The 26,298-nt window shown below is 47.4% G+C and overlaps 1 protein-coding gene across 1 annotated transcript in view; it reads left to right on the top strand.

The window, feature by feature from the left end:
- ME3 (malic enzyme 3) overlaps nucleotides 1-26,298 on the top strand; it is a 205,144-nt gene that overhangs the window by 128,950 nt on the left and 49,896 nt on the right. The window contains exons 5-6 of the mRNA XM_079707567.1: nucleotides 9,458-9,533; nucleotides 19,848-20,009. Coding sequence (XP_079563693.1) covers nucleotides 9,458-9,533; nucleotides 19,848-20,009 — 238 coding nt within the window. The remainder of the gene's footprint in view (nucleotides 1-9,457; nucleotides 9,534-19,847; nucleotides 20,010-26,298) is intronic.

Here is a 26,298-nt window from a genome sequence, read left to right on the forward strand (position 1 = left end):
ACAGCAGAAGTTTATTGTCTTACAGTTCTGGAGGCTGCAAGTCTGAAATCCAGGTGTCGACAGAGTTGAGGTCTCTCCGAGATCTGTAGGGGAGAACCCTTCCTCGCCTCTTGTAGCTCCTGTTGTTTGGCAGTGGTCCTTGACATTCCTTGCCGTATAGATGCCTCACTCCAGTCTCTGCCTCCATCACCTCGTGGCCATCTTCTCCCTGTGTCTCCCTCTGTCTTCACCTCTTCTCATAAAGACACCAGTCATTTTGGATGAAAGGCCTCCCTGGTGACCTCACCTTAATGACATCTGCAAAGACCCATTTCCAAAGAAAGTCACAGGTAGCAGGGGTTAAGATTTCGGTGTATCTTTTGAGAGGGACACAATTCAATTCACAGTTGTTTCATTTTCTTGGCTTGGAATTTTCTGTCACCCAGAAAATATTTGGATATGTTATTGCTCTCTAGCATAAGTAACCAATATCAGCTACCACTTATGGAGCATTTACCACACGCCAAGCACTATGCCAGGTACCTGATCTATTATTTCATTGAATCCTCACAGAAGCACGTTGAGGTAGGTGTTATTATATGCCCAGTTTATAACTGAAAACATAAAGGCTCAGCTGTGTCTCATTTCAGCACCCACTTCTGCACCACTCAGCATACCCAACATGTATGTTGCTTCTAGAGCACCTGTTGTGTGCTTGGTGCTATGCTGGGCCCCAAGGTTACAGCAGTGAACAAGACAGATGTCGTCCTGCCCTCATAGGACATATAGTCTAGTAGGAGGACCTATGCATTAAAGATATACTTTTCTAAGTAACAGTCACTAACCTGCAGTGCTATAGCACCGTCTCCAATCAGGAATTCTTTTCCTCTGCTGTCATTGCCTGAGGTCCGTTGTAGGAACAGTGACTAGTGAGATGAAGAGTAGTGAGAAGACCTTCCAAGAAGGAAGGCTCTCACCTCTGCTTTAACCAGAGCGCCAATATCTCGTTTAACAAAATGGGCATCTCTGAAAGGTTTTGTGGAACAGAGTTTACCATGGCTACATGATGCTATGGAACAAACATCCCTTAAAGCTTATTCTGTGCTTCTGCATCATGTCCCGTGGGTCAGCTGGGGGCTGTGCTCAGCGTCTTCCTCACTTCAGAGCCAGGTCCTGAGGTAGCCTCGTCTGGAACAGTACAGATGGCGGCAACAAAGGAAAAAGAGAAGATGGTGAATCATATACTGGCCTTTAAACGCTTCCAGCCCAATGTGTCAGGTCAGCCCTGTTGCAGGATGAACAGCCTGTAACAAATATGTCTTTTAGGTCAAATGAGTTACGTATGTGAAAGAATAAGTAGGTGTTTACTTTTTGTTCAGCATGAATCCATTCCCTTCCCTGGTCACACATTTACCCCAAAACTCCATGTGAGAGGGGGCTGCCCCCTTCTCTGGTGCCTCCTTCTCAGGCCCTGATGTCCAAGCATCAGCTGAGAAGGAACCTGGGTTCTGTTTCTAGAAACCAAAATAGGAAAGTCCAAATTTGTGAAAGCCATAAATCAGGGGACAGTAATTTATGTTCCTGAACAATTTTCTGCAGCTTCCCTTTAAACAGCAACCTCCCGAGTACACATACGGTATTCTTTTAGGTATATTTTATTAACTCACAACTTTTCAGGAATGTTCTGTAAAGCAGGGAATACATTCATTTAAGCCCTGATTCCATAGGTTGGCAGCTTGTCATATTTACTATATATATTTTTTCTTCCCTCAAGTTCCAAAATTGCTTCCCTGAAGTAAACAGGAAAAACTTGGGGGAAGGTATCAGTAGCTACAATTATTTCTGGTTTTTTGTTTTTTGTTTTTTCCTGTTCCAGTTAACGGCTATTAACAATGAGAGATTCCCACGACAGCCTCTCACCCAGAGGCCCATCTTCACAGCAGCAGGAGCACCAAGGGCGTTCCGTTCTAATTACTCAGAGGATCCATTAGCCTGGATGAGTGCTCAGGTTATGTTAGCTCACCTCAGGATGCTCAGTGCCTCGGGATCCCTGGGGCAGCCTATAATTCAGTCGGAAGCTGGAAATGCTTCCACGTCAGTGCGAAGCCAGGCCCAGCACTTCCTGGAGCTTCCCACCTTCCTGCCTTCTTTTCTGCCTCAGGATGGGGTGGTAGAACATGACACCAGCTGTCAGAGCCAATGTCTCACAGAGCAGCCTTCATTTTGGGGGTGGGGGGAAGGGTCTGACTCCTTCTCATGGAGAAAAGATTAAAACAGACCCAACTGTGGAATACAGAGAGCTCCTCGGCACCCAAATTACTACCCCATTCACCCAGAAAGGGCCGTCAGGAAACCAGAGAGATTGGCACACTTAACAGCCCCTCTCAGACTTACCATATTGGTCAAGGTCAGATAGATATGAAGAGTCACATGTCTACAGGGCTTTACAGTGTGCAGAGTGTGTGTGAACTTGCCTTGCTTCATCCTCACAGCCACTCCGTAATGGAGAAGCCATTGTGCCCATTTTACTGAAGAGAAGACTAAGACACCGAGAATTGAAGAGACTTGTCCCAAATCCCACACCTAAACGAGCCACATTTCCATGCTCCAAGAGATGTGTGTTTAAATCTCACCTCTACCTTCACACCTCTTCCATCTTAATCTCATCTATAGAATGGGGATGATGCCTGTCTGAGAGTGTTGCATGAGAATTAAGATAATGTGCATAAAGGGACAGACAGGGTTCCTGAGCTATTCAAAAGCCCAATGGATGGATGGATGGATGGATGGATGAGTGAGTGAGCGAGTGAATATTGCCCTTTTGCGACTTGTATTCCCTTTCAGGCTGCCCTTGATCTCACCCTATTGAATACTAGCTCTTGCAGGGAACGTGGAAAACTGCTAGGTCCAACTGTGCATCACCAAAGAACTCTATTTTGCCCTCACTCAGTGACCCTCATACTGCAAGATTTTCTACCAAACTTTGACTGCCTTCCCGTTTCACCAAAAGCACATATAACTGTAAATCCTAGTTCCTGGCAAACATGCATATTAACTTGGTATAAGTCTTGATATAAAATACAAATTAATAATTAGCTACTAGTGTTTACTGAGCACTTACTATAAGCCAGGTTCCTCCCTGGACATTTTGCTAGCTTTTGGACCCAGGCGGTCTGACTGCCGGGCCTGCACTCCTAACCATGAACTACACTAACTCAGCAACGCTAAGAGCTGCCATTTTGGGGGAACTAACTACATGCCAGCAGGCACCACAGTGAACTCTTTAAATATGCATGGTCTTAGTTGATCCTTATAGCAAAGGCATGAAGCAACTGGTGTCAAGTTCTCCATTTTACAGATGAGGAACTGAAGCTTGAAGAAGGGGTAACCTGTCCACAGCCACACAGCCAGCAAGGAGCTAAGGCAGGATTTGAACCCAGTGCTGTGGCTGCAAAGCACGTAGATTTAACCCCCCGTCTATGCTACCTTCCCTCTGCCACTTCCCTAAAACTTCACTTGAGTCACTTGCAGCTTTATCACTTTCAGTGATCTGTTTTATTGGAAGTAGTCCCTGAAAATCCCCACGCCAGCCTCAGGGACTCCTGTGGGCCTGAGGTCTCTGGTGAGACTAAGCAGGTGTGGGTAGCTGCGCCTCCCATGGCACCTAGATATGCTTCCTGAAGCCGCTAAGAAGGAATGCCGAGGAGTGAGTGTCTGCATTTCTCACTTGAGAAATGAGAAAGTGAGATAAGAACCAACCATAGCAGCAGAGGTAAGAACCAACCCCATCACCATGTGTTGCTGGAGAAAATAGTGCCCCACTCTTCGAGTGGAAGTGGTTAAACCTGAAAGTAGATTGCTGAGGACATCTAAGAAGTTTTCTTCCCTGGAAGTATCTTCTTCTTGAGCTGGTCTAGATACAGTTCCACCAGGAAATTTGGCAAGCAACCCCCTAGGATCCTACTGGAACCTGCAGTCCATTTGTTTATCATCATAATCCCTCACTCTGCACATTTTACTTCCTCACCAACATGCATCAGAGAAAAATATTTCATTAGTGGCCCCAGTGTGCATCTCTGGTACATTTCAGTCCATATCCCTAGCTGTCTGTTGGGAACTAGATCCATGGAGAGAACAGGCAATCTGGGTCAGTAGAGAGAGCCCTGGACTCAGGACCTTGATTCAAGCAAGTTCTGCTGCTTATGAGCTGTGTGACCTCAAACAAGTCACTTCACCTCTCTGGACTTCAATGTCCTCGTTTATAAAGTGAGGTCTTTGGACTAGATATCTCAGAATCCTCATCCAGGGTGATCCTTTTGGGATGATTTGTAGCTGCAAGTTACGTGATAGACGGAAGTGCACTTTGAGAAGTGATTAAAAGCTGTTAATACATTTCAAAAGGTTTTATTTTTGCAGTATGATCTCTTCTGAGAATAAAATTATATATGCAAAAAGAAAGGAGTCTTTTGAAATTTTAATAGCTCAAATTTAACTGTAAAAGTATTCATTTGAAGTGTCCCTCTGCCCTCTTCTTATCTTCAACAAAGAGAGCCTATTTTAATGTACCAGATTATTTCCACAATCACACTTTTCCTGTGTTTAGAATTAACTGCATCAGAGCTTTGCTAAGGTCTAAAATGGTGCCTGTGTCTTACCCCTTAACATGTGAGCTTTTTGCTGAATGTAATTACTAAGCCTCTATCTGGTAAAGGCAAAGTTGAGAACAGGAGTTGTTCGGCTGAGTTACTTTTCCAAAACAGATCAGGGTCAAGAGCTGCTAAAGGCCAGGAATGCGTCATTGGGATTAATTAATGTGGGTAAATGACTTCCCCAAGGTCACTCGATGAGTCATCATTGAGCCTTGGGCTGAGACCTGGTTTTTCCAGCGGGAAAGAATTGGCCTCTTTGTTAGCATTGTTGTTCCATGTGACTAGCTCTGGATGACCTGAGGAGAAGCTGCTTATGAATATGAGAGCAGCAGCTGTGGAAAAACAGAAGCTGGTGAAGAGTCACAGCCCTAACAAGACCTCCTCAGGCCACACCTTAGAGCAGCAGCTGGTTTGGAGGTACAGGGGGTGGTTCTTTGAAAGCGTCCAGATGTATAGGCTCACCTTGGCCCACTTACCCTTCTACCGACACCAAGACAGGTACCACTATTTAAACTTCAGGATGGCTTGAAGCATCCTGAACTTCAGTCCTTGGAGTTCATTATTATCAACACAGTGTGATTTTTCCAAACTCAAACTGCCTGGAGATGATCCTTAGCGACAAGTTCCAAAAAGCCAATCCGATACTTGGTTTTGTCTTGATTGATACAACTGAGTGCCCCATGATCATTTCAGAATGGCACAACAAACTCCTGGAACTTTTTCTCAAACCTAATGAATAAGTTAATTCAAAGACCCACATCGCCCCCAATCAACATGCTGGAAAGAGGCCTGCAACTCCCAAGTCTTAGGCTCTGGGGTTTTCCTCCCCACTGGCCTGTCCACTGCCTTCCTACATGCATTTCCCCACTCTAAGCCACAGACACAGCCCAGCACCACCCAGCCCAGCACACTGATCCCTTGAGCATGATACAACATAACACACATTAAAGTTTCCTTCACTCCAACTTTATTCAGCACCTTTCATCTTCAACCCTCAACCTTCAACCATCCTCATAGTTCACTTACTCCTCCACTTATTCAGAAACTATGTATGAGCATCCATTATGGACTAAGTCTGGGCATACGGTGGTCAACAACAACAGAATAAATGTTCATCTTACCCTGATGAAGCTTACAGACTAACGGGGGAAAGATATTAACCAAATAGCCACACAAATAACTGTAATAAGTTTGTGTATGTAGGTATGGGGTACTTTGAGAATATATAACAAGGAGCCCCAGCTTTGACTTGGAAGTCATCAGAAGAATAAGTAGAAATTAACTAAACATAGAGTGAAGAGAGACAGGGGGTACCAGGCAGAGGGAACAGTATGTGAACTTGCCCTAGAGTAAGAAAATCGTGGCACATGGAGGAATGGAAAGAAGGCCAGTGCAGCCAATGACTGGAGAATGAAATAAGGATGAAGAGGTTGACAAATGCCAGGCCACACTGGGCTTTGCCGGTAGACCATGCTAAGGACTTGGGTCGTCATTCCAAGAACCATGGAAAGACATGAAGGATATTTATCACAAGGGATAACACAGTAAGGTTTTGGAGTTCCCTGGTGGTCCAGTGGTTGCAACTCAGCGCTTTCACTGCTGTAGCGCGGGTTCAATCCCTGGTCAGGGAACTAAGATCCCACAAGCCACGGCCAAAAAAAATCACATGGTAAGGCTTTGATTTCAAGAACGTCACTCTTTCTACTGTGTAGAAAATAGGTTAGATAGAGATGAGAGGATGTTACAAAGTTATTTTGGTGCTTTAAGGAAGAGCTATTGGGAGCCTGGACCAGGTAGGTGGTGTCATGGATGAAATAAAGTGTATGAACCAGGAGCTAATTACAGAGTAGAAAGGAAGGACTTGGCAAGGGGTTGTATAAAAGGGGAGAGGACAGTGTCAAGGATGCTTCCAGGGGTCTGGGGTTGTTAAACTAGATGTATGGGGGTAATAGTCACTGAGAAAGGGAGCAAGAGAAAAGAATCAGGTTTGTCTTGGATTTTCATTTTGTCTTGTCTTTGAGTCATAGTGATGCAAGTTTAGATCGTAAATTTGGTTTTGGACAGGTTAAGTTTGAGGTGCCTTTGAGACATACAAATGGAGATGTCAAGCAAGCAGTTAAAGATAAGGATCTAGAACAATGGCTCTAAAGCCAGGGTCACATTTGCTCCCCAGGAGACATTTACCAATGTCTGGAGACATTTTTGGTTGTCACAACAGGGCGTGGGGTGCAACTGGCATCGAGTGGGTAGAGACCAGGATGCTGCCAAACATTCTGCAGCACACAGGACATCCCCACCCCTTGCAGCAAAGGGTTATCCAACCCAAAATATCAACAGTGCCCAAGGTGAGAATCTCTGGTCTACAGATATTTGAGAGTCACTGGCCAAAAGCCTTGGGCACCGATGAGATTATATAGAGAAAGAATAAGAGTGAGGAGGAGAATGGGATAGTGCAAGTTTTTGAGGAACTGTAACACCTGATAGGAGGATGACCCAGCATAAGGGACTAAGAAGAAACGGCCTGAGAGGCAGAAGAAAACTCACAGAGAGGGGAGTCGCAGAAGCCAGAGGTTGGGTGGGGAGTGGTTTACAAAGTGTCAGATGCTGCTGAGAAGCCAAAGGACATGGGGACTAGAAAGCTGCTGCCATTTAGGGATGTGGACGTCATCGGTGGCCTTGGCAAGAGCAGTGCTGGCAGCACAATATTAACAAAAGACATGTTTCAGGGGAAGATGAAAAAATGGAGGCGGCTAGTGTAGACAATACTTTCAAGAAGTTTGGCTATGGAAGGAAGGAGAGAGAAAGAACAGTCTCAACAAGGAGCGTGAAAGTCAAGAGTAGTTTGGGCTTTGGTGGTATTTTTCTTGTTTTGTTTAAACTTTTTATTATGGAAAATGTCTAACATGTATAAAGTAAGCAGACTGTTATAATGGACCTCTCTGTACCCTACATTCTGTGAACTCTGGATTATTCTGTTCCTCAGGAGAGTAAGTTTTGTTCTAGGAAGGACTTAACTTGGCCAGACTCAAATTCCAAACTCTGTCCCTACTGGTCTGCCAACATGGAAATCTCTGCTGGGTTCTTTCAGCGTTCAGCTGCAGCTCTTTTTTTCTGTTTTTTTTTTTTTTGCCAGGCCCTTGGGTATGCATACCTGAGTGGTCAGCCAGTGATTTGGGCAGGTTTTACACACAGACTTGGAAGTTCATCCTCTCTGCATCTCCTTCCCTTGCAGAACTTTCCCCTTCACTTCCTGACTGCTCTTCCAGCTCCAACTCACTTCTCTGACACCTCATGCTAGTAAGACTCTGGCTTTCTGCTGCCCCAAGTTGCTTGCAGATTAGACCGCTCTCAGGCCAAAGCTGCAAATTTGCAGATCTCAAAGGATATAATTCCTGCTTTCGAAGGTAGATTCCCGTCCAGTGTCTGCCTGTTTTTGGCCAACTTCCATTGCCTTAATTTAAAATAATTTTGTAACATAACAATAACATAAATTGTTTAACAATTAACCATCTCATCATTGTTATCTGCAGAAATGTTATTCTGTCCAAGTGACTCTGTCACTACCAGGAGCCAGAAGTTTTTAAGATGATGGACTTGGGCATATTTTAGAGCTAATGGAAAATCTAGTAGAGTGAGAGATTGAGAGAGACAGAGAGAGGGAGGAGGGATAATCAACAGTGTGAGGCTCTGTAATTTTCACTGGAACAAGAGGAATGAAGAGGTTGGCTGTGGATGCAGAAGTTTGTAGATTCACTGGTAGGAAACTGACAGAGATGCTTCCTGTGACATCAGAGACAAGGTCACTAGGGCAGTGGGGGGGGGAAGATGAGGCAGTTGGAGGTTTGAGGACAGAGGATTTTGAAACAGTCTTTGCAAAGAGTGGAAAGAGTGAATTTTGACCAGAGAAACTCTGTAGGCACAGAGGCTGGTCAGTACTGAGAGTCTATGTGGGTTGACAAGGATGAGTGAGTGGATGGTGGCACCGATCAGTCTGCCCTGTAGTAGGATTGTTTCCATCTGCCTTCGGCTGCCTGGGTGGAGATGCCCAGGGAGCAGAAAGTGGGTTTCCTCAAGGGGTGAGAGTTTTATAAGACTGGTGAGACCAAAGAGCAGGGCCATGGGTGTTTACAGTATTGACGAGGGCATGACTTAAATAATGGGTCACAAAATTCAGTAACTGTTAATAACTGTTAACTGCTAATAAACTGTTGAGTAAAATATGTCTCATCCTCCTACCCTTACAAATATACCTTCATGATTGTCTGGAAGGCCAAGTTTGAATTTAGAATTCTCAGACTCTAAAACTGGCTCAAGGCTGGCAGCCCACCCCTCTTCCTATCCCCAGCTCCATCCCCCGCTGCAAGAGGCCATGTGTATGAGTGTCTGGACATCACAACCCACACTCCCAAGTACCAGTCATAGCCCCAGGCTTAGGGATCCACCCACTGCAGTGTAGTCTGTACTTGGAAGGAGGGACCCAGAGAAAAGGCTCACAGAGTCCCTAAAAGCAGCCTTGAGACCACTCAATCAGAGAATTCTGGGGTCCTGTGTGCCTGATCTAGAGAGAGGAAGGAAGGTACAGGCTCTGTGAACACAGGCTCCAGGTGGGTACATCCCTCGGCCCCATGGACCTCTTTGCCCTCTGGAGGGGAAGAGTTAGAGGAAAACCAGAGCAGGGCTCTCTACATTGCTGGGGCTTTGGGCAGGGACCCCTTTTGCCCAGGTCTATGGTGAAAATTAACTGATGCAATGATACACAGTACTTGTAGTCTTTGCTCTGTTCCTAGTCTGACTGGTTTCTCTGTGTGTATGTGTTTTTCTTTTCCCAGTGGGCTGTTTATCACCATTCATGACAAGGGCCATCTTGCAACAATGCTGAACTCTTGGCCAGAAGATAATATTAAGGTATGGCCCTGTTTTCTTTGATATTGCTCTATTGTTGGATGAATCCTTTCAGCCTGGACTAGAGTCATTCTCAGCTATGAAATGGGCCATTACAACACTGAAGGCAAGAGACTGCATCCCTTCCCCAGGCCCAGACCATAGACCAGTTACAGCCAAGCACAAATGCACCACAGAGTAAAGGCTTGCATTAACCAGGCATCCATGTGAAAATGTCTAGTAGTAGTAGTAGTAGTGCATGTATTGAGTACCTGCTGAATATACACTGCCAGTTTCCATGGTGCATTCAGGGAAAAATCCAAATAGACCCTCTTCTCAAGCGGCTGACTTTTCATTAGGAAAATAAGACAGAGACACAAAAGATTAACAGGTGGGGCTTCCCTGGTGGCGCAGTGGTTGAGAGTCCGCCTGCCGATGCAGGAGACACGGGTTCGTGCCCTGGTCCGGGAAGATCCCACATGCCGCGGAGCGGCTAGGCCCGTGAGCCATGGCCGCTGAGCCTGTGCGTCCGGGGCCTGTGCTCTGCAATGGGAGAGGCCACAACAGTGAGAGGCCCGCGTACCGAAAAAAAAAAAAAAAAAAAAAAAAAAAGATTAACAGGTGGAAGCTGATCAGAGATAAACAAGGCACCTGAAGAGCTGGGGGTGTTCAAGGAGGCCGAGATTACTTTTAGCCTGAAGGGGATCTGGGAAGACTTCCTGGAAGAGGTGACATTGGAGCAAGGCCTTGAGTTGAGGGGTAGAGTTTGGACGGTCTGGCGTTGGAAGGACTAAGATGGAGGGCAGGGACATTCTGCACCAAGAGAAAAGGTTTATGATGAGAGATGTCTTCACACCTGGCTGTACACTGCAGTGTATGTGTTGGGCGGGGGGTGGGGAAGGGACGCATATGCAGAGTGACAAAATGAACCTGGCACTGTTTCCTGGAGCATCAATTTTACTTGAAACATTTAAGGAAACTTTTTTATATGTAACAAACAGGATATAATATAGAATGCAAAATTGGTGAAGCTTTGTAGAAACATGTTAGCCTCTGGCTGTGTCCCCAGATCTCCTCCTGTCATGGGGACTTCTGTGGAAGAGTTTCAGGGACTCTGGATTCTAAGATCATTATCACTTCTGCAAACAAACGGGTGAAGCAAAATTACAGAACATCTGCTGGCTGCTTGGTGAGGGCATTTCTGGCACTCGAGCAGGGGAGGGGTTGGACCTGACCAAGCCCAATATATGTACCTCTCGGGGCAATGCTGGAAGGCTGAGAGTTGTTTGCTCTCAGGCCCTCCCTCCCTCCATCCCTGCCAGTTCCCTGGGCCACCTCTATCCACCAGGCACTGAGTACAGCTTCTCTCTACCTACCTCTCCTTGTGTCCCACCCACTTCTGGCCCTCTCGGGGGTGTGGCGACATTCAGAACCAGAGCCAGTAGGGCAAGACCTTGGCTCTCAGCAGCCAGGCCTGAACCACAGCTGAGGCCCTTGGACTCCAGTCCTGGCCTCGGTGAAGAACTCAATACGTACATCTCTGTCTGGGTGTGATGTGCCCTGTGCTCTTCTTTCCTGCCTATCTGCTTAGACTCTGGTTACATGCAGGCCTTGGCCCTGCACGTTTTGGTCCCAGTCCCAGAAGAAGCAAGTTTCCAAGGTATGTCTAGGATGAATCTATAAGAAAATCTTGAGCACATTAAGGGAAACCAGCTCACTCGATGGGAAGTTAACTCCAGCCTTCCCTGTGGGGACATGCTCTGAGGTCCTACAGACTAATCTTTCCTCCTTCCTGGACGGTTCAGCCGTGGTGAAACTTGTCCACAGTAGGCACTCAGTAGATGCTTGCTGAGTTGAATGAACTCAGTAGATGGAGACGATGAACATCTTCCAGGTGCCAGGCCCTGTGCCAGGAGCAGGGAGATGGGGTCTGCACTAACATCTATGGTGCCTCTGTGCAAGCTATGAGGAGTTAAAAAATAAGATGAAAAGACACCCCATTTTCACCAGTAAGAGAAAAGCACTGCTTCCTCTAGGCTGGCACAGGGCCTTGGTGAGGGGCTCATGGGCTGGATTTCAGGTCCCCATCACTCCTCTTGTCAGGGCGTAACTTTACAAAACTGCACCCGGGGCTCTGCTTTGAGGAGTGTAGAATGAGAAGAACACAGACCCAGACCCCACATTGCTTCACTCTGACTGAAATCAAGATATGAATTCAAAATAGAACCTCGGCTGCTAAGTATCCATGGACTTCAACCAACATATTCTGAGAACCTTCTAAGTTCTAAGTGTCTCCAGAGAGATGGAGATGCACCTGTTGTGATTTTAGAGAAAGAGAAATGAGGGCTTTGGGGTCAGCCTGGGAGAGGTGGAACTCGGCAGGCCTCAAACAAGGAGAAGCATCCAGAGCCTCTAGGAAAAGCATAAGTTACATGAGTAGATATCTGGGCCAGTGCATCTAATTCAGTTGCATTCAACAGCCATTTAGTAACATCTGTTCTGTAAGAGTTCCCTGGGGGTTCAGGGATAAAGAAGGTGCACAGGCCCAACCTCAAGGAGCTTGCAGGCTAGTTAGAGAGACTGACCTGGAAACAATTACAGTAGACTGTCTGTGCTGTCGAAGACAGGAGCCCGAGGATGAGGAGCAAACAGGGTGACTTGTTGGCCACTCACCCTGCAGTACCCCTGAGTAGACGGGTGAATGCCTCTCCCCCTCCACCCTATACTCCTGTTTCACTTTGGAGGAGGCTAGAGATCAGTCTCAGAAACTATGTAGAAGAGTCAGCTCTGGCTTTGCAACCAGGCAGACCTGAGTTCTGGCCTTGAATCTTCCATTTACCTGCTGTGTGTACAGATAACCTCTCTGATCTCACAACAGGAAATTGTAAGGATTAACTATGATAAAGTCTGTACAACACTGAAGGGCACTTGAATGGACACTGTCATTGCTGGAGGTGGACAAGGTGGCTGTAGCACACACAGCAGTGCAGGGAAGAGACTGCAGACGCCTAAGGGTGGCCGAGGAGGGGGTCCCCTTACCAGGGAACCACAGACCACAAAAGGGCAGCCAGTCGATTTGGTCCCTAGAGATCTTTGATTTAAAGTGACTTTTGAAAATTTTGAATTCGTGGACAACATTTTAAAATTAAGAGACTTCATTTGAAAAAAAAACTTTTTTTTAAACCTTGGATTTCTGACTTCTCTAGAAAAACCAGGAGCTCTGAATATTGGGCGCATAGTTTGGCATGTGTACAAGTCAAAGAGGACTGATCAGGTTGCCCCTAGTCCCTACCCTGCCCCATCACCGGCCTTTTTCTGGACGGTCCTTCTCTCTCACTCCAGGACTGCCCTTTCAAAGGTTCAGAATGTTCTAAGCCACAGTTTTTCTTGTTTATTGGTGCATTTTCTCCAGTTACCTTTAAAAGAGGAGATGAAGAACTCCTTCCCTAAGTAGGGAATCTCTGCTCATTATCCCTTTCATGGTACTTTGGTGCTAATGGAGTCTCCCTTTCAGTATTTCATTTGATTTTCACACTGTGATCAGAGTGGAGTAAAGATACACTACGAAACGTAAAATAGATAGCTAGTAGGAAGCAGCCGCATAGCACAGGGAGATCAGCTCGGTGCTTTGTGACCACCTAGAGGGGTGGGATGGGGAGGGTGGGAGGGAGGCAGTTGCAAGAGGGAATAGACATGGGGACATATGTATACGTATAACTGATTCACTTTGTTATAAAGCAGAAACTAACACACCATTGTAAAGCAATTATACTCCAATAAAGATGTAAAAAAAAAAAAAAAAAGAGTGCTTCTGAAACCCCCCAGGTGGGTCTTGGAGAAGCGGTAGGGTAGGGGCGTGACTTTTCTCAGATGAGCAAGCTGGTGTTAAGTGGCACCCACAGTCATCCACAAGTAACTGATGATGCCACCCAGAGCCCTGCTGCTGAGCCATCGCTTCCCCAGCTTCTGAATAGGGCAGGCAGGCAGAGTTTTTCAAGGCACAGGTATCTCTGGACCCTGATGTTGTTGGCTGGAGGGGAGGGGTAGTTCAGCGAAGCTTCTGAAACAACTCACAAGATAAAAGCTGAGTTTCTGTGGCTTCCCAGCCAGAAAGCGGAACTGCAAACTGAGATGTAATAGGAGTAGGCTGTGAGGGAAGTGAGGCCAAAGCTCAGGTCTTAGGGACCATGAAGTTTTGTGGGCCCCTCTTGCTCCGGGAGGACGGGCCAGCCTGACCCACCCAGAGCTTTCCAGCATAAATCACAAAGGGGAGTGAGAACTGCTTTTCTGACTCTTTCCCACAGAGACCATTTCCCGGAGCCAGGAGGAATGCTCAGCTCAGTAAAGCCCTCCTCCCCAAGAGCTTTCCCAAGGTTCTAAATCTCTCCTTCATCCCAGTCCCAGCAGCTTTGGGGAGGAGGTGCTGGGAGGTGGCCGAGTACTGGAGCCAAGGGAGCATCCCCTGCCTCTGGGCACCAGCCACTTGGGCCTTTAAACTTGGACCAGATGTTAGTCCTAAGTGCCTGCCTGTCATGCACACGCCCACCATGGGTTAAAGCCCACTCCGTGTCAACAGTTGGATTTCCTGGGAAACATTCTCTGAGATGGCGATTTGCATATTAGGCAGTGCTCTTGGGATCAACACCTCTAGAAGGAAAGGAAGCAGGACAGGGAAAAGGGAGAGAGTGTGGGCTAGGTGGGAGCCATCGGAAGACCCAGCTGAGTGCACTAGGAGGCTCAGGAGCAGGGATGGTCCTTCAGAGCCATCCTGAGTTGGGCCAAGGGATCTGGGCCTTGGTACCCCTGCGTCCATCATTCATTGGTTGTGGGCTGCTGCCCTGGGAACAGGGTGTGACTTTGGTCAAGGTGGCTCTCTTCAGTTGAGGAAAGTCCCAGAATAGGCTCATAGCTGAGGGTACCACGGGGGGAATAACCCCTTCGTTCCTAAAAGGGGAATCTGGGCGGCACAGCACCCTGTCCACCTCACCAGCATTCTGCTAAGTGCTCAACCCAGACTAACTCACTGACTTCTCCCAGTGACCCTCCAAGAGGCAGGGGTTGTTATCATCCCCATTTTATAGACAAGGAGGCTGAGAGGTTAGCTCAGCTTTGCTCATGAGGGATGGAACCAAGATTTGAGACCACGGACTGTGCATTATTTATGTTGTGGAGAGAGAGAAAAAAGGAGGAGGCAAGGGATGGATAAGAGGGAAGGAAGGAACAGCAGGAGGAAGGAGAAGGCCTCAATCCAAGGAAACCAGAGCCAGAGCAAGCAAGGAAGCGTGATCCTCCGATCAGTCCTGGGTCAGCCCCATTGGGTCCACCTAGGCTGAGGGAGGTGGCAGTAAGTCAGAAGCTAGGCAGACAGAGAAAGAATGGGCCGCACCATCCCTCAGTCATCTGAATCTCCTCCTCACCATCTGAAATACTACAGAGGGGTTATGAGTTGTAAAAGCCATCCTAACAAGGAACCTGTGATCCAGTCCACTGGTAGCTATTGCTGGGCTCTAAAACCCCAGGATGCTGCTCAAGTTTGCCCTCAGCCTTTTGACCCCGACTTCTCCAGTGACCCACAGCTCTAGCTCCACTGGCGTCACAAAACAGGATGCAGCATCTTCTCTCTGAACTTGCCCATCTGCTCCAGTTCTGAATTCAGTCCCATGGAGAAGAGCCTTTGCTCTCTGTGTTGGATCTACGACATTGTCCATCGGTTCCTGAGTTCATATCACATTGCAGGCCCCAAGCTAAGTGCTAAAGAATCAAAGAGGACGAGACCCTTTACTTGCCCTTAAAGAGTTGCTATGAAAGACAAGGAAATATATATAACTATAATAGAAGGAAGAAAGGGATAGGTGCTGTGGGAGAGGAAAACGCTATAGGAATGCAGAGTTGGGAGTGATAACTTCCAGAAGGGAAGCTTCATGGACGGAAGTGCCTTTTGAATTGTTCCTTGAAACATGCAAGGATGGTAGGGTTTGGATCAAGGAGGTATAGGGACTGAGGTGTAAAATGGCGTGTAGTCAAGAAAACACACACTTTATAAAGATTAACAGCATTTCAGTTTGGATGCAGCATGGAGTGGATAAAGGGGAAATTCAAAGAGCAGATTGGGCGTAGACCACAGAAGGCCTCAAATGTCAGTCGGGGATGTTTGAGCTTTATTTTATAGGCATCAGGAGCCATTGGAAGTTTGGAAGCAAGAACGTGACAAATCTGGGTGTGCTTTGGAAAAATGAAATGGAGTAGGGAGACTCCAAGAATAGAAAGACCAAGCAGGGGACCACTAAAGTGGTCAAGTGAGACGCAGATGGGCTGGTCTAAGGTTAGCAATAGAGATGAAGATCATGAAACAAGTGAGAAAAATTGAAGCAGGTCAAATCAGCAGAACTTGGTGACCAATTGACTGTGGTTGACTGATGACAGAAGAAGTCAAAGTAGATTGGACAGTTTTGAGCCTGGGAGATAGGAGGTAACAGAGCGAGGGAGGACAGCAGAAGTGGAAAGTTGAAAAGGAGAAAAAGGGAAAAGCAGATTCATTTGGTAAAGGACTTGGAGGATTGGAGAGGACTATTGGACATCCAAGTGGCGATCTGTGGCAGATGGTGAGCTGTAAGTGTTTGCTTAGAGATGACAGTATTTGCCATTGGAATGAATGACAATGTCAAGGTTAGAATGCTGTTGAGTTTCTCATGGCCAGACTTTCTTAAAAGCTGCCAAGGTCTCCCCTTGGTTTCCTTTTCATTCACTCATTTAACAGATACAATTGTCGCATGGCCTTTCTATGGTGAGGCTGAACTAAAGAGAGATGAAACAATGAAAAATTCTACTATGTAATCTTTGACCCAAATAATAACCATCAATATAATCATACAAGCAGTGACCATTTGCCAATCACTTACAAGGCACAAGGCACCTGGTTAAAATGAGACACTTATTATTTCATTTCATCTTTACAACAAGCTGAGGAGTTGAACATTATTATTGTTCCCATTTTATGGAAAATTAAAACTCAGAAAAGTTATCTGATGACCCAAGATAACATATTGGTGGGTTATCAAGGAACCTAGATCCAAATACTGGTTATCAGACGCCAAAACCCCTGCCATTAACCTTTAGGCTATTTGGTGAGATTAAATGGACATTTTTAAAAATGTTAAATAAAGGGCTTCCCTAGTGGCGCAGTGGTTGAGAGTCTGCCTGCCGATGCAGGGGACACGGGTTCGTGCCCCGGTCCGGGAAGATCCCACATGCCGCGGAACGGCTAGGCTCGTGAGCCATGGCCGCTGAGCCTGCGCGTCCGGAGCCTGTGCTCCACAACGGGAGAGGCCACAACAGTGAGAGACCCACGTACCACAAAAAAAAAAAAAGTTAAATAAGAACCCAAATGCTATCACCATCAGATTTTTAAATTGCACCTATGCAGGGCTTGGCAAGCAGTAGGTACTTAATAAATGTTTGCAGAAGGCAGGCAGGCAGACAGGAAGGTTGAGCAGGCCAGGTGTGTGGTAGATACAGCAAGTGCCAGGAGAAATCACATTGGGTTGTAACGGGCAGGATTTGCACTGCTGGAGAAAGAGCAGAAAGAGACAGGAATATAGAGGCTGAGAGGCTAGAGACTACTGGTGAATTCAGAGTGTGTCTGATGGGAGTGAGGCGAGTTCTGCTAGAGGGGGCAATTGTGTGTAGAGTTTCAGAAGGTATGTTGGGTTCCTGTCATTAAAGAGGTAAGCCTTTTGGACTCTATTTTATGGAGTTAGAAGTAACTAAAGGCCTTTGAGCCTGGTTGTGAAGCTGTTGCAATAATCCAGCCATTAGCACTACAGGATGGAGAGTGGATGACAGATGGAGGTGAGACATGCCCTCAGAGGAGTCAGGCATGTAGTCAGGCACCTTTGGACATCCCCAGGCTGGGAGGGTGGCCCTGCAGAGCCCCGCTACCATCTTTTTTTTTTTTTTTTTTGGCCACACTGCGCGGCATGTGGGATCTTAGTTCACCAGCCAGGGGTCGAACCCATGCCCCCTGCGTTGGGAGCGTGGAGTCTTAACCACCAAACTGCCAGGGAAGTCCCCCTGCTACCATCTTGAGAGGCCCCAGAGTTATAAGGAGAACACCCTGGAGTCATAGCTGATTTCCTCTGTTGAACTCTGTGTCACGCACTGCCCCTCAGCAGAGAGAAATCTAAGAGAATGGGAACCAGAATAAGGAGGCTTTGATTAGGAGAGATGGTAGAGAAATGCCCAGAGTTTGGGCACTGAGGGGTAGCATGAAGGCACAGGCTTCACTAGGGAGAGCTGCCAGCAGGGGGTCAGAGGCTGCGGAGAGGGTGGCACCAAGGTGGGACAGGACTTTGCCAGAGCACAGGTGCTTTTTCCCAGCCCAGTGGGGTTGTAGAAAGAGCCCTGAACCAGGTACCCGAAGCCTGATTAGAATCTCGATTTGCCACATACACAAGCAAGGTGCCCTTGGTAAGTCATCTAATATTTCTAAGATAACTGATGTGGAAACATCCAGCGCAGTGCCTGGCGGTTGGCTGATACTTAACAAATATGTACAGAGTGTGAAGGTCCAGGAGCTTCAGTTTGCTCACCTGTGAAACACAGATAACTATCCCAGACGGGCTTCCCTGCCAGGGCGGGGGAGGAGCAAGTGAGATGCAGGACGGGGACACTCGCCCTAGAGGCAGGAGACCAATCTAAGGGGGACAGCACGACCTTCCTGGGTCCGCTGCACTCTCCAGAGCCCCCTTTCCAGCAGTGGAGGTGTGGTTTTACGAGCCTCTACACCTGTTTCTACCAAAAGGCAGCACAGCCCTGTGTGCTCTCACCCTGGGAGAGAGAAGATTCCATGGAGCCTGTGGGTGCTGGATCATAAACCCTCCCCAGTAGGAGTGGGTCTTCGTCTCTTTACCGCCGGTGCCCACCACTGTACCTGCGTGGAGTAAACTGACCTCTACGGTGCCCATGGCACCACGCTTGGGGCCAACCAGGACAGCCACAGCTCAGAGCTGATCCTAAGTCCTGACCCAAAGCTGGTCCCAGTGGAGGGCTGGGTGACCCCATAAACTCCACTCATTTGGAGATGGAGGGAACCAGTGCTGGAGAGCCAGTTGAGGTGACCTATAAACAACTTCACCATCACCCTGGTGGGTTCTTCTTAGACTGACATTCAGGGCCCCTTGCAATCTGACTTTCCATTCTCTCCTTTCGTGGGGCCTGAACCCACACACACAGCCTACATTCCCCCCACTTCTACCCTGAACCTTTTTCCTTTTGCATCAAGTGCCTTTCTCCCCAGCTGTACCCCTAATGGATAATCTCCACCTGTCCAAGATGTGGCACGTGTGTCCCCTCATCTAAGAAAGGTTGTCCTACAGGAGGTACCTCTCCCTTCTCTCAATCTCTGCTGCCCTTGAGCTGTTCCGCTGCCCTCACACTTTCCCTCCAGAGTCAGTATAACTATACATGTTCCATCTCTCTTTTGCCCACTAGTCCTTTAGAGGGCTGGGTCCACGCATTCTTGTTTTTATAGATGAGCAAACTGATCCTCCTTCCCCCAGGATTTGGCACACTGTCTTTTGCAAAGTAGGTGTTTCATAAAGATGTATTAAATGAACGAATGAGGGAATGAATAGCCGTCATTATCATATGATTATTTCTGTCATCACTATCAGCTCCATCAGCATCTGTTAATTCACAGTAGGTAAGCCTGGAACTAGTACTATGTCTAGTACCTACTATGCCTTCGGTGAGTTTTTGCCAAAACACAAAGATAATCCCAGGACAGCTTGAGAACCCTCCTGGTTTCACGTGGAATAGTGACCCTAGCAGATGTCACAAGGAGCTCTGTTTTTTGCAGATTGGATTTATTACACCCCGGAACAGGGCGGAGAGCACATATATGGGTCTCTAAACCCTGGGGCTGTAGTAGCAGCATAAACACTTGTTTTATTATCTCCTTTCATTCTGCCTTCCCACCCTGTCCCCAGCCCCAGATCTCAAGCTGAGAGAGTCTGCTTAATTTCTTTGAGGGAGAATGACTCGGTGTGGGTTCCCTCCGGCTGTTCCTGCAGGAACAGAACCTCGGAATGCAGGCCGGTGTCTTTCCATCCTCTCACCTCGGCGGGGTTTCTCTCCAGCCCTGCCAGAAAGGGGAGGGGATGGGGGAAGGGCTCACCGCCTGCAGTTGAAAGAATCCTTTGGCCTTATCCCAGACAAGCTGTTTCATCCCGCAGCAGAGGCGGTGGGCGTCCAGTCGGCAGGCCTGACATGCTGTACAAACGAGCACTTTGTCACAGGAGGTGCTGTCCCTGATTGATGGCGTCCTGCTTTGTCTTTCAGGCTGTGGTGGTGACTGATGGGGAGCGCATCCTGGGCCTGGGAGACCTGGGCTGCTACGGCATGGGCATCCCCGTGGGCAAGCTGGCCCTGTACACGGCGTGTGGAGGCGTCAACCCGCAGCACTGCCTCCCTGTCCTGCTGGATGTGGGCACCAACAACGAGGTAACGCGCTGCCTGGGCCGGGAGCCAGAGGGTGGCAGCTGGGATGGCGTGGGGAGCACCTCTGTGTGGTGGTTCTGTTTACAAAGCATCGGGCCATTTCATTCTGGGGTCCCCGCTGCCAAGACACTTCCCCTACATGGCTGTGATGCCAGGACCTCTCTCCTCCCTGGTTGCCCATCGCACTCTGCCAGTCCCATCCTCTCCCCCCAGCCACTGCTGGGTCTTCTTGCTCCCCTACCTCCTGCCAAGGTACCCCCCTGCACGGGCTTTCTGTGCTTCCTTGTCCCGTGTCCCTAGGCAGCTTCCATTGCCCTCATGGCCTCTCTCTGATCCACGAGTGAAGAAAGCCGCTGAGGCGAGAGTGGCTGCTGGGCTGTGTTTTTCAGCATTTTAGAGGCCAGCTACCCCTGTAAAAGGATTAAAACTCAAAGCACCAGGACCAAGGGCTGAAATGTCTGGATCAGGCAGATGAGCATCCTGCAAACCCAGGGAGAGAAACTGACTCGAGCTGTGGCTGAGAGCCACCTGCAGGCTTCCAGGAGGTTTAGGACTTAAGTAGCTGAAACCCCAGCCAAGAGTTTGTCTGCTCTGGGTACCACCACGCTGGGTCACGGTGTTTGTGCATGTCTACAGTTCTCAGCTCTGTGTCTCTGTATCATGAACATAAAATAATTTCTTCTTGGTGATATTTATCTCTGGGTTTAAAATCAGTGCATGTCCATCTGAGAAAAATGTTTTCTCATGTTCATTGAGAAAACTCCAGAGAAGTATTAAAGATAAAATATTAGTCACACAGCCAGTAATAATCATTGTTTACAATTTGGGATATTTCTTTCCAGCCTTATCCCTCTGAAACGTTTACAAAAACAAAATTGAGTTTATATTGCATATCCAGTTTTATATCCTGCTTTTTTAAGTGTAATGTATGTCATGAGTTTTCTCCCAGGTCACTAGGCATTATTCCACAATGTCATTTTCATAGCTGCCTGGCGTATCACAATTCACGTAAGAAACCCTCCACTCTTGGACATTTAGGTTGTTTCTAGTCTTCTTGCAAATATAATTGTGCTCTGATACCTGTTTTTGCAGATCAGTCTTTCCATCTCTGATGATTTCCCAAGGATAAATTCCTAGAAAAGGAAATATTGAAGCAAAGGGAATGGTCATTTTTTAGATTCTCGATTCATATTGTCAAAAAGCTTACACTTATTTGCATTCTGAGTTGATCCTTCTCTAGAAAACTTGTTGTGACTCTGCACGGCCTCCTTCCTCTCTGGATGCCACACAACATCCTCATTTCTAAACAAGAACAAGCACTGTAGCCTCTAATGAGAAGGGATGCTTATTCAGGCTTCATCCACAGATACGGTCAAATGAAGGAGCAGCAGACAGACCTGGCTTCAGAGCTGAGAACTCACGGGGGTGGGAGGGGGATGAGGGAGGACAAGAAGAGCACGAGAAGTGCTGGCCCGGGAAGCAGGGACCCTGGTCCCGGTACCCCGACGGCCGGGTGAGTCCCTGTACCTGTCTAGATACCATCCCCTCTGGTACAATTAGGGCCTGGACCAGAAAGATACTAGGTATTCTCCCAGCGCTAAATCTCTTCTCCATATGCCTCCCCACCAGCCTAGGAGAAGGGAGGCTGCATGGTGGCACAGCCTTATAGCTGCTCATTAAGACCCATCTTCAAGGTCTGCTCTGCACTGTGGTTCCCCTCCTCAGCCACACGCCTGGGTTTTGCTGAAATTGTCCCTCAGCCACAAAGGACATGTGTGGAACCGCACAAATGTGGATGAGTATAGCAAACTTTGTGTTAGTTATTATTCCCATCCATCACCTCCTGCCATGTTCCAACTGGATTTGTTTGAGACCGTCTCTCTCTCTCTCTCTCTCTCTCCAAAAAGCTGGCTCTAGGCAAGAAGTGGAACGGCTTCAGACTGATTCTTAGGCCATTGCATCCCTTGGAAGGGTGTTGGTTGCCTCTAGCAGATGCCTTAGATCCTTTATCACTGAAGGTCCAGCACTCAGCAATGATGTGCTAAAGTTTAGAGTTAGTGCCAACTTGTAGCAAACCCACCAGAAAAGATGGTGAGAAACTATGAGTAATCAGGGCCGGGCCCTTTTCACAGACCACCCTGTTTCAGCCTGACAATAACCCTGTGAGTGGAGCTCAGTTATTACCCTCTTTTTACAGCTGAGGAAACTGGCCCAAGAAGATCTGCTGAAGTGGCAGGAGTGGGTCCTAATCCACATGAGCGCTCCTCTCCCCACACCATGCCACACTGCCTGCCCGGGTTTTTGTTGCTTTATGAGTAAAGATTATGTCTTGACTTTTAGAATTCTTATTACTAAAGTAACTTTAAAACATTATTCAAAATTTTAAAAGGAGAAGGAAAGGGCATTTCTCCCACTATGCTACGTTTGTGCTCCCGTCCGATATTTCTCTGTGCGTATACATAGATGTAGTTACAGTATTACCTAATTAATCCTACTGTGCCCCTAATTTTGTTCTGATTTCTTCAGTGAAGAGTATTTTGTGGGCACTTTCTCTTTACTTATTTTTTTTAAGTTTATGAAGTGTTTAGTAGGTGTCAGGCATTCTGCTAGGCTGAGGGAGATAAATGAGAGCCAGGCATGGGTGGAATCTTTTAATTGTCAGTGTTTCAACACTGTCACCTAATTGATCATTTTAATGGCTCATGTGTTACGTCTCCTCAAAGCGTCTGCTTCTCCCCCGTGAGGCTTTCCGCCTCTGCCTCAGCTCTCCCTCCTGGGTGTGGAAGGGAGAGAGTTTTGGAAGGACCAGAGGATTCCCCAGCTGAGGGGACAGGGCACAGCCTGACCCGCTATGCAACACCACAGGCACAAGAGAAAGCAGTGTTCCGCACGCCCAGTAAGACCTATGCCAGCACCTGCAGTGGCCAGGCATAGTTCTGGGCCCTTGTACATTTCAATCTCATTTCATTCTCTCTTTTTTAAAAAAATATTTATTTATTTTATTTATTTATTTAATTTTTTTTTTTTGGCTGCGTCGGGTCTTAGTTGGGGCATGCAGGATCTTCGTTAAGGCATGCAGAATCTTTATTGTTGAGGTGCATGGGCTCTTTGTTGCGGTACTCAGGCTTCTCTCCAGTTGTGGCGTGCGTGTTTTCTTTCTCTAGTTGTGGCACGTGGGCTTAGTTGCCCCGTGGCATGTGGGATCTTAGTTCCCCGACCAGGGATCGTACCCGCTTCCCCTGCATTGGAAGATGGATTCTTTACCACTGGACCAACCGGGGAAGTCCCTCAATCTCATTTCGTTCTCACACCAGCTGTATGAGATATTGTTCTCCCCTTTTTACAGATGAGGGAAGTGAGATTGACACACGTTAACTACTTACTTCAGGTCACACAGCTCGAGATTGACACACGTTAACTACTTACTTCAGGTAACACAGCTCTAAGTGTTGGAGCTGGGATTTGAACCCAGGTCTCTCTGGCACCAGAGTGGCCTTGTCTACTGTGGCACACTGCTCCAAGATGTCAAGTATTTGTGTCACAGACTGGGTAATGAAGACTGAGAAAGTAGGTGTTTCACACAGTCTGTGTTCCATGGACACTCAGGATCAAACTAGGGCACACCGATGCCATTTTCACAGCCCTCCCCCACAAAGAAAGGTGAACTCCCACCAGACCTTCTTCAAGAAAGTTACAAAGAGGCCAACGTTGGGAAGACGGAAGACAATGATTTCTCTCTTTTCAAATGCATTGACTATGTGATCCTCCACACTAGAGCTCTTTTTAAAAAATAATCAGTTTGCAAGATTTTTCCCCTAGAAGTCTGGGGGCACATCTCTCACCCAGAGCAAGCCACAGCAACAGGAGAGGGAGGCTCTGCCTTGCAGCTTCCGTCTTACATGGCAGTGCAGGGAGGGTGCTGCTGTGAAGGCTTTAGTTTCAGAACAACTAGACCATCTGTGTGTATGTCTCTATAAAAAACTCCTGAGGCAAAAGGAGCTTTAATCAGAGTCAAAGAAAACACCCCTCCAGGTTTCCCGTTGAAGGAAAACATCTGCTATCTACAGCCCTGAAACTCTGAGTCACTTTTACCTGCCGACACCAAAGAGGTTTGGAAAAATAAATATGTGAGACGTGATCCCAGGAAGGAGGGACATCCCGTGATGAAGTTCCAAAGGGCCAGGGGAGGGAGCCCCGCCCAGTTAGACAGGGCACCTGCTCCAGCCCTCCCTCCCTTGTGTCTGTGTGTGGATTGGTTTGTACATCTTGTTTCATATACACACAGCAGAGTCACAGACTGTTCACATTAGATATCATACTTACTAGATATTACATACAAATACTTCTCACTCAACCCCCTTGTTTCACATGGGAAAAGGGGCCCCAGGGCAGAAATGGCTTCCGCCAGGTTTGAGTCCAAACCCAGTGCTTGTCCCATTCTGTGCTAAAGGTTCTGTGGGACAACCCAGGGCTTGGCTTCTCCTGCGGAAGTCTTGAGCCTCAGTGGATTTTCCTCTCAAGGAGATGCCGTGAAAGTCTCTGTGGACATGACTAAAGAGGGGGATGGAGGGGACAGATTATCAGCAGAGCCTGGTAGACTGTACCTTGGGTGTTACTGGTTGCTGAGGCAGTGTGGGATTGCCCACAGAGCTGGGTACGGAAGGGTTCCTTACACCTGGCCAGATTGTCTTTATTGCAGCTCATAAATAGTCAGCATTCACCCATGTTACCATCGGGCACAGGCTCTCTGTGCACATGTGACCAGTGAAGGGACCCTTCCTAGGATCTTTGTAGCTTACCCTTGGGCTTAACTGAGCTTCCAGACAAATACATGGTGGGCATAACTGTCACCCAGAGGGGGAAAGTGCACCGTGTCCACACCGTGAACCCAATCCCATGACCTCCCCAGACCCCCAGATGCTCTCTGAGTAACATCTTCATGTGCCCGTTGCTCTGCAAGATAAATATTTTTCCAGACCAAGAGGTTCGTCTCTCTTCCAGCTTAAACCCAGTGCTCAATGATATGGCAAGTTGAAGACGAGCCAGCCATTTTGCTTTCCATGACGTTTAGTCTGCAAGATTTTTCACCTTAGAAAGAGCCAGGCACACAGCCATGGAGGGTCTATTCAACTCCCACAGCAGAGGAGGAAGCTCTGGTTCATCTGCTTTGGATAGAGCCTTAACCTGAAGGCTTACTTAGTGCCAGTGGGAACTTGGCAACTACCTAGCAGAGGGGAAGCAGCAGGCTCAGAGGTGAGGAAGCTGATCCCACCTGGGAAGACCCCCTGCTCTAGAAGCTGTCATTTCCACCCTGTGGCTTCCACCAAATTCGTTTTGTGACCTTAGGCAGTTCATTTAACCTTTCTGGGTCTCGAAAACTCATTTGGAGGAAGCCGAACCGAGTGATTTCTAAGACTTTCCTAGTTCTTAATTCAGCATCTCCTTAGCCCAGTCCTAGAATAAATGCAACTCACATCAGTAAACACTTTTTGATGGCCTGCGATGCGCCAGCACTGTAAACATCACTGTAAACATGCACATGAATAAGGACCCTTTCCTCAAAGAGTTTGCATTATGCAGTAGAGATCATTACTTTCCCTATTGGACAGAGAAGTAAAATGAAGCAGGGACAAGTACCCAAAGTCGCAGAGCTAGTTAAGTGGCAGAGCCTGAATTCAAACCCAGGTGTGTCCGATTCCAAAGCCCAGAGCCCCTTCCGATTCTAAAACCACACTGTCCTGAGGGTGCTCCGGGAGAGCATCTGACCAGGGCCACTGGGCCTGGCAGTGCCCTTTCCTCTGTGGCACACTGCCTCCCAGCCTCAAGATTCCTTCTGCCTCTTTTGATGGGGTTACCAGATTTAGCAAAGAAAAATACAGGATGCAAGTTACATTTAAATTTCGGATAAATAGCTAATCATTTTTTAACGTAAGTATGTTCCATGCAAAACTTGGGACATACTTATACTAAATATATATATATATATATATATATATATATATATCTCCTATCTGAAATTCACATTTAACTGGGTGTCCTGTATTTTATCTGGCAACACTGCCTTCTGAAAACTTCTCTTTTTAACATTTATGTGAGGAAGTCCAGGATAGAGGAGAATGCCAGGGGAGGGTCCAGGCCAGTTCATAGTCCCACGCCTTGGTGGCAGTCATTCTTATAACCAATCACTCAGTGGGACACAGTGTAGAATGTGGATTTCTTGTTCCATGTGGTACCAAGACAGTGTGGAAGCTCCACCCTCTGCTGTTTTTGAGAAGTCATTTTCCCTCCTGAC

This window comes from Hyperoodon ampullatus (genome assembly GCF_949752795.1).
Source record: "Hyperoodon ampullatus genome assembly, chromosome: 7".
Lineage (NCBI taxonomy): Eukaryota > Metazoa > Chordata > Mammalia > Artiodactyla > Ziphiidae > Hyperoodon > Hyperoodon ampullatus.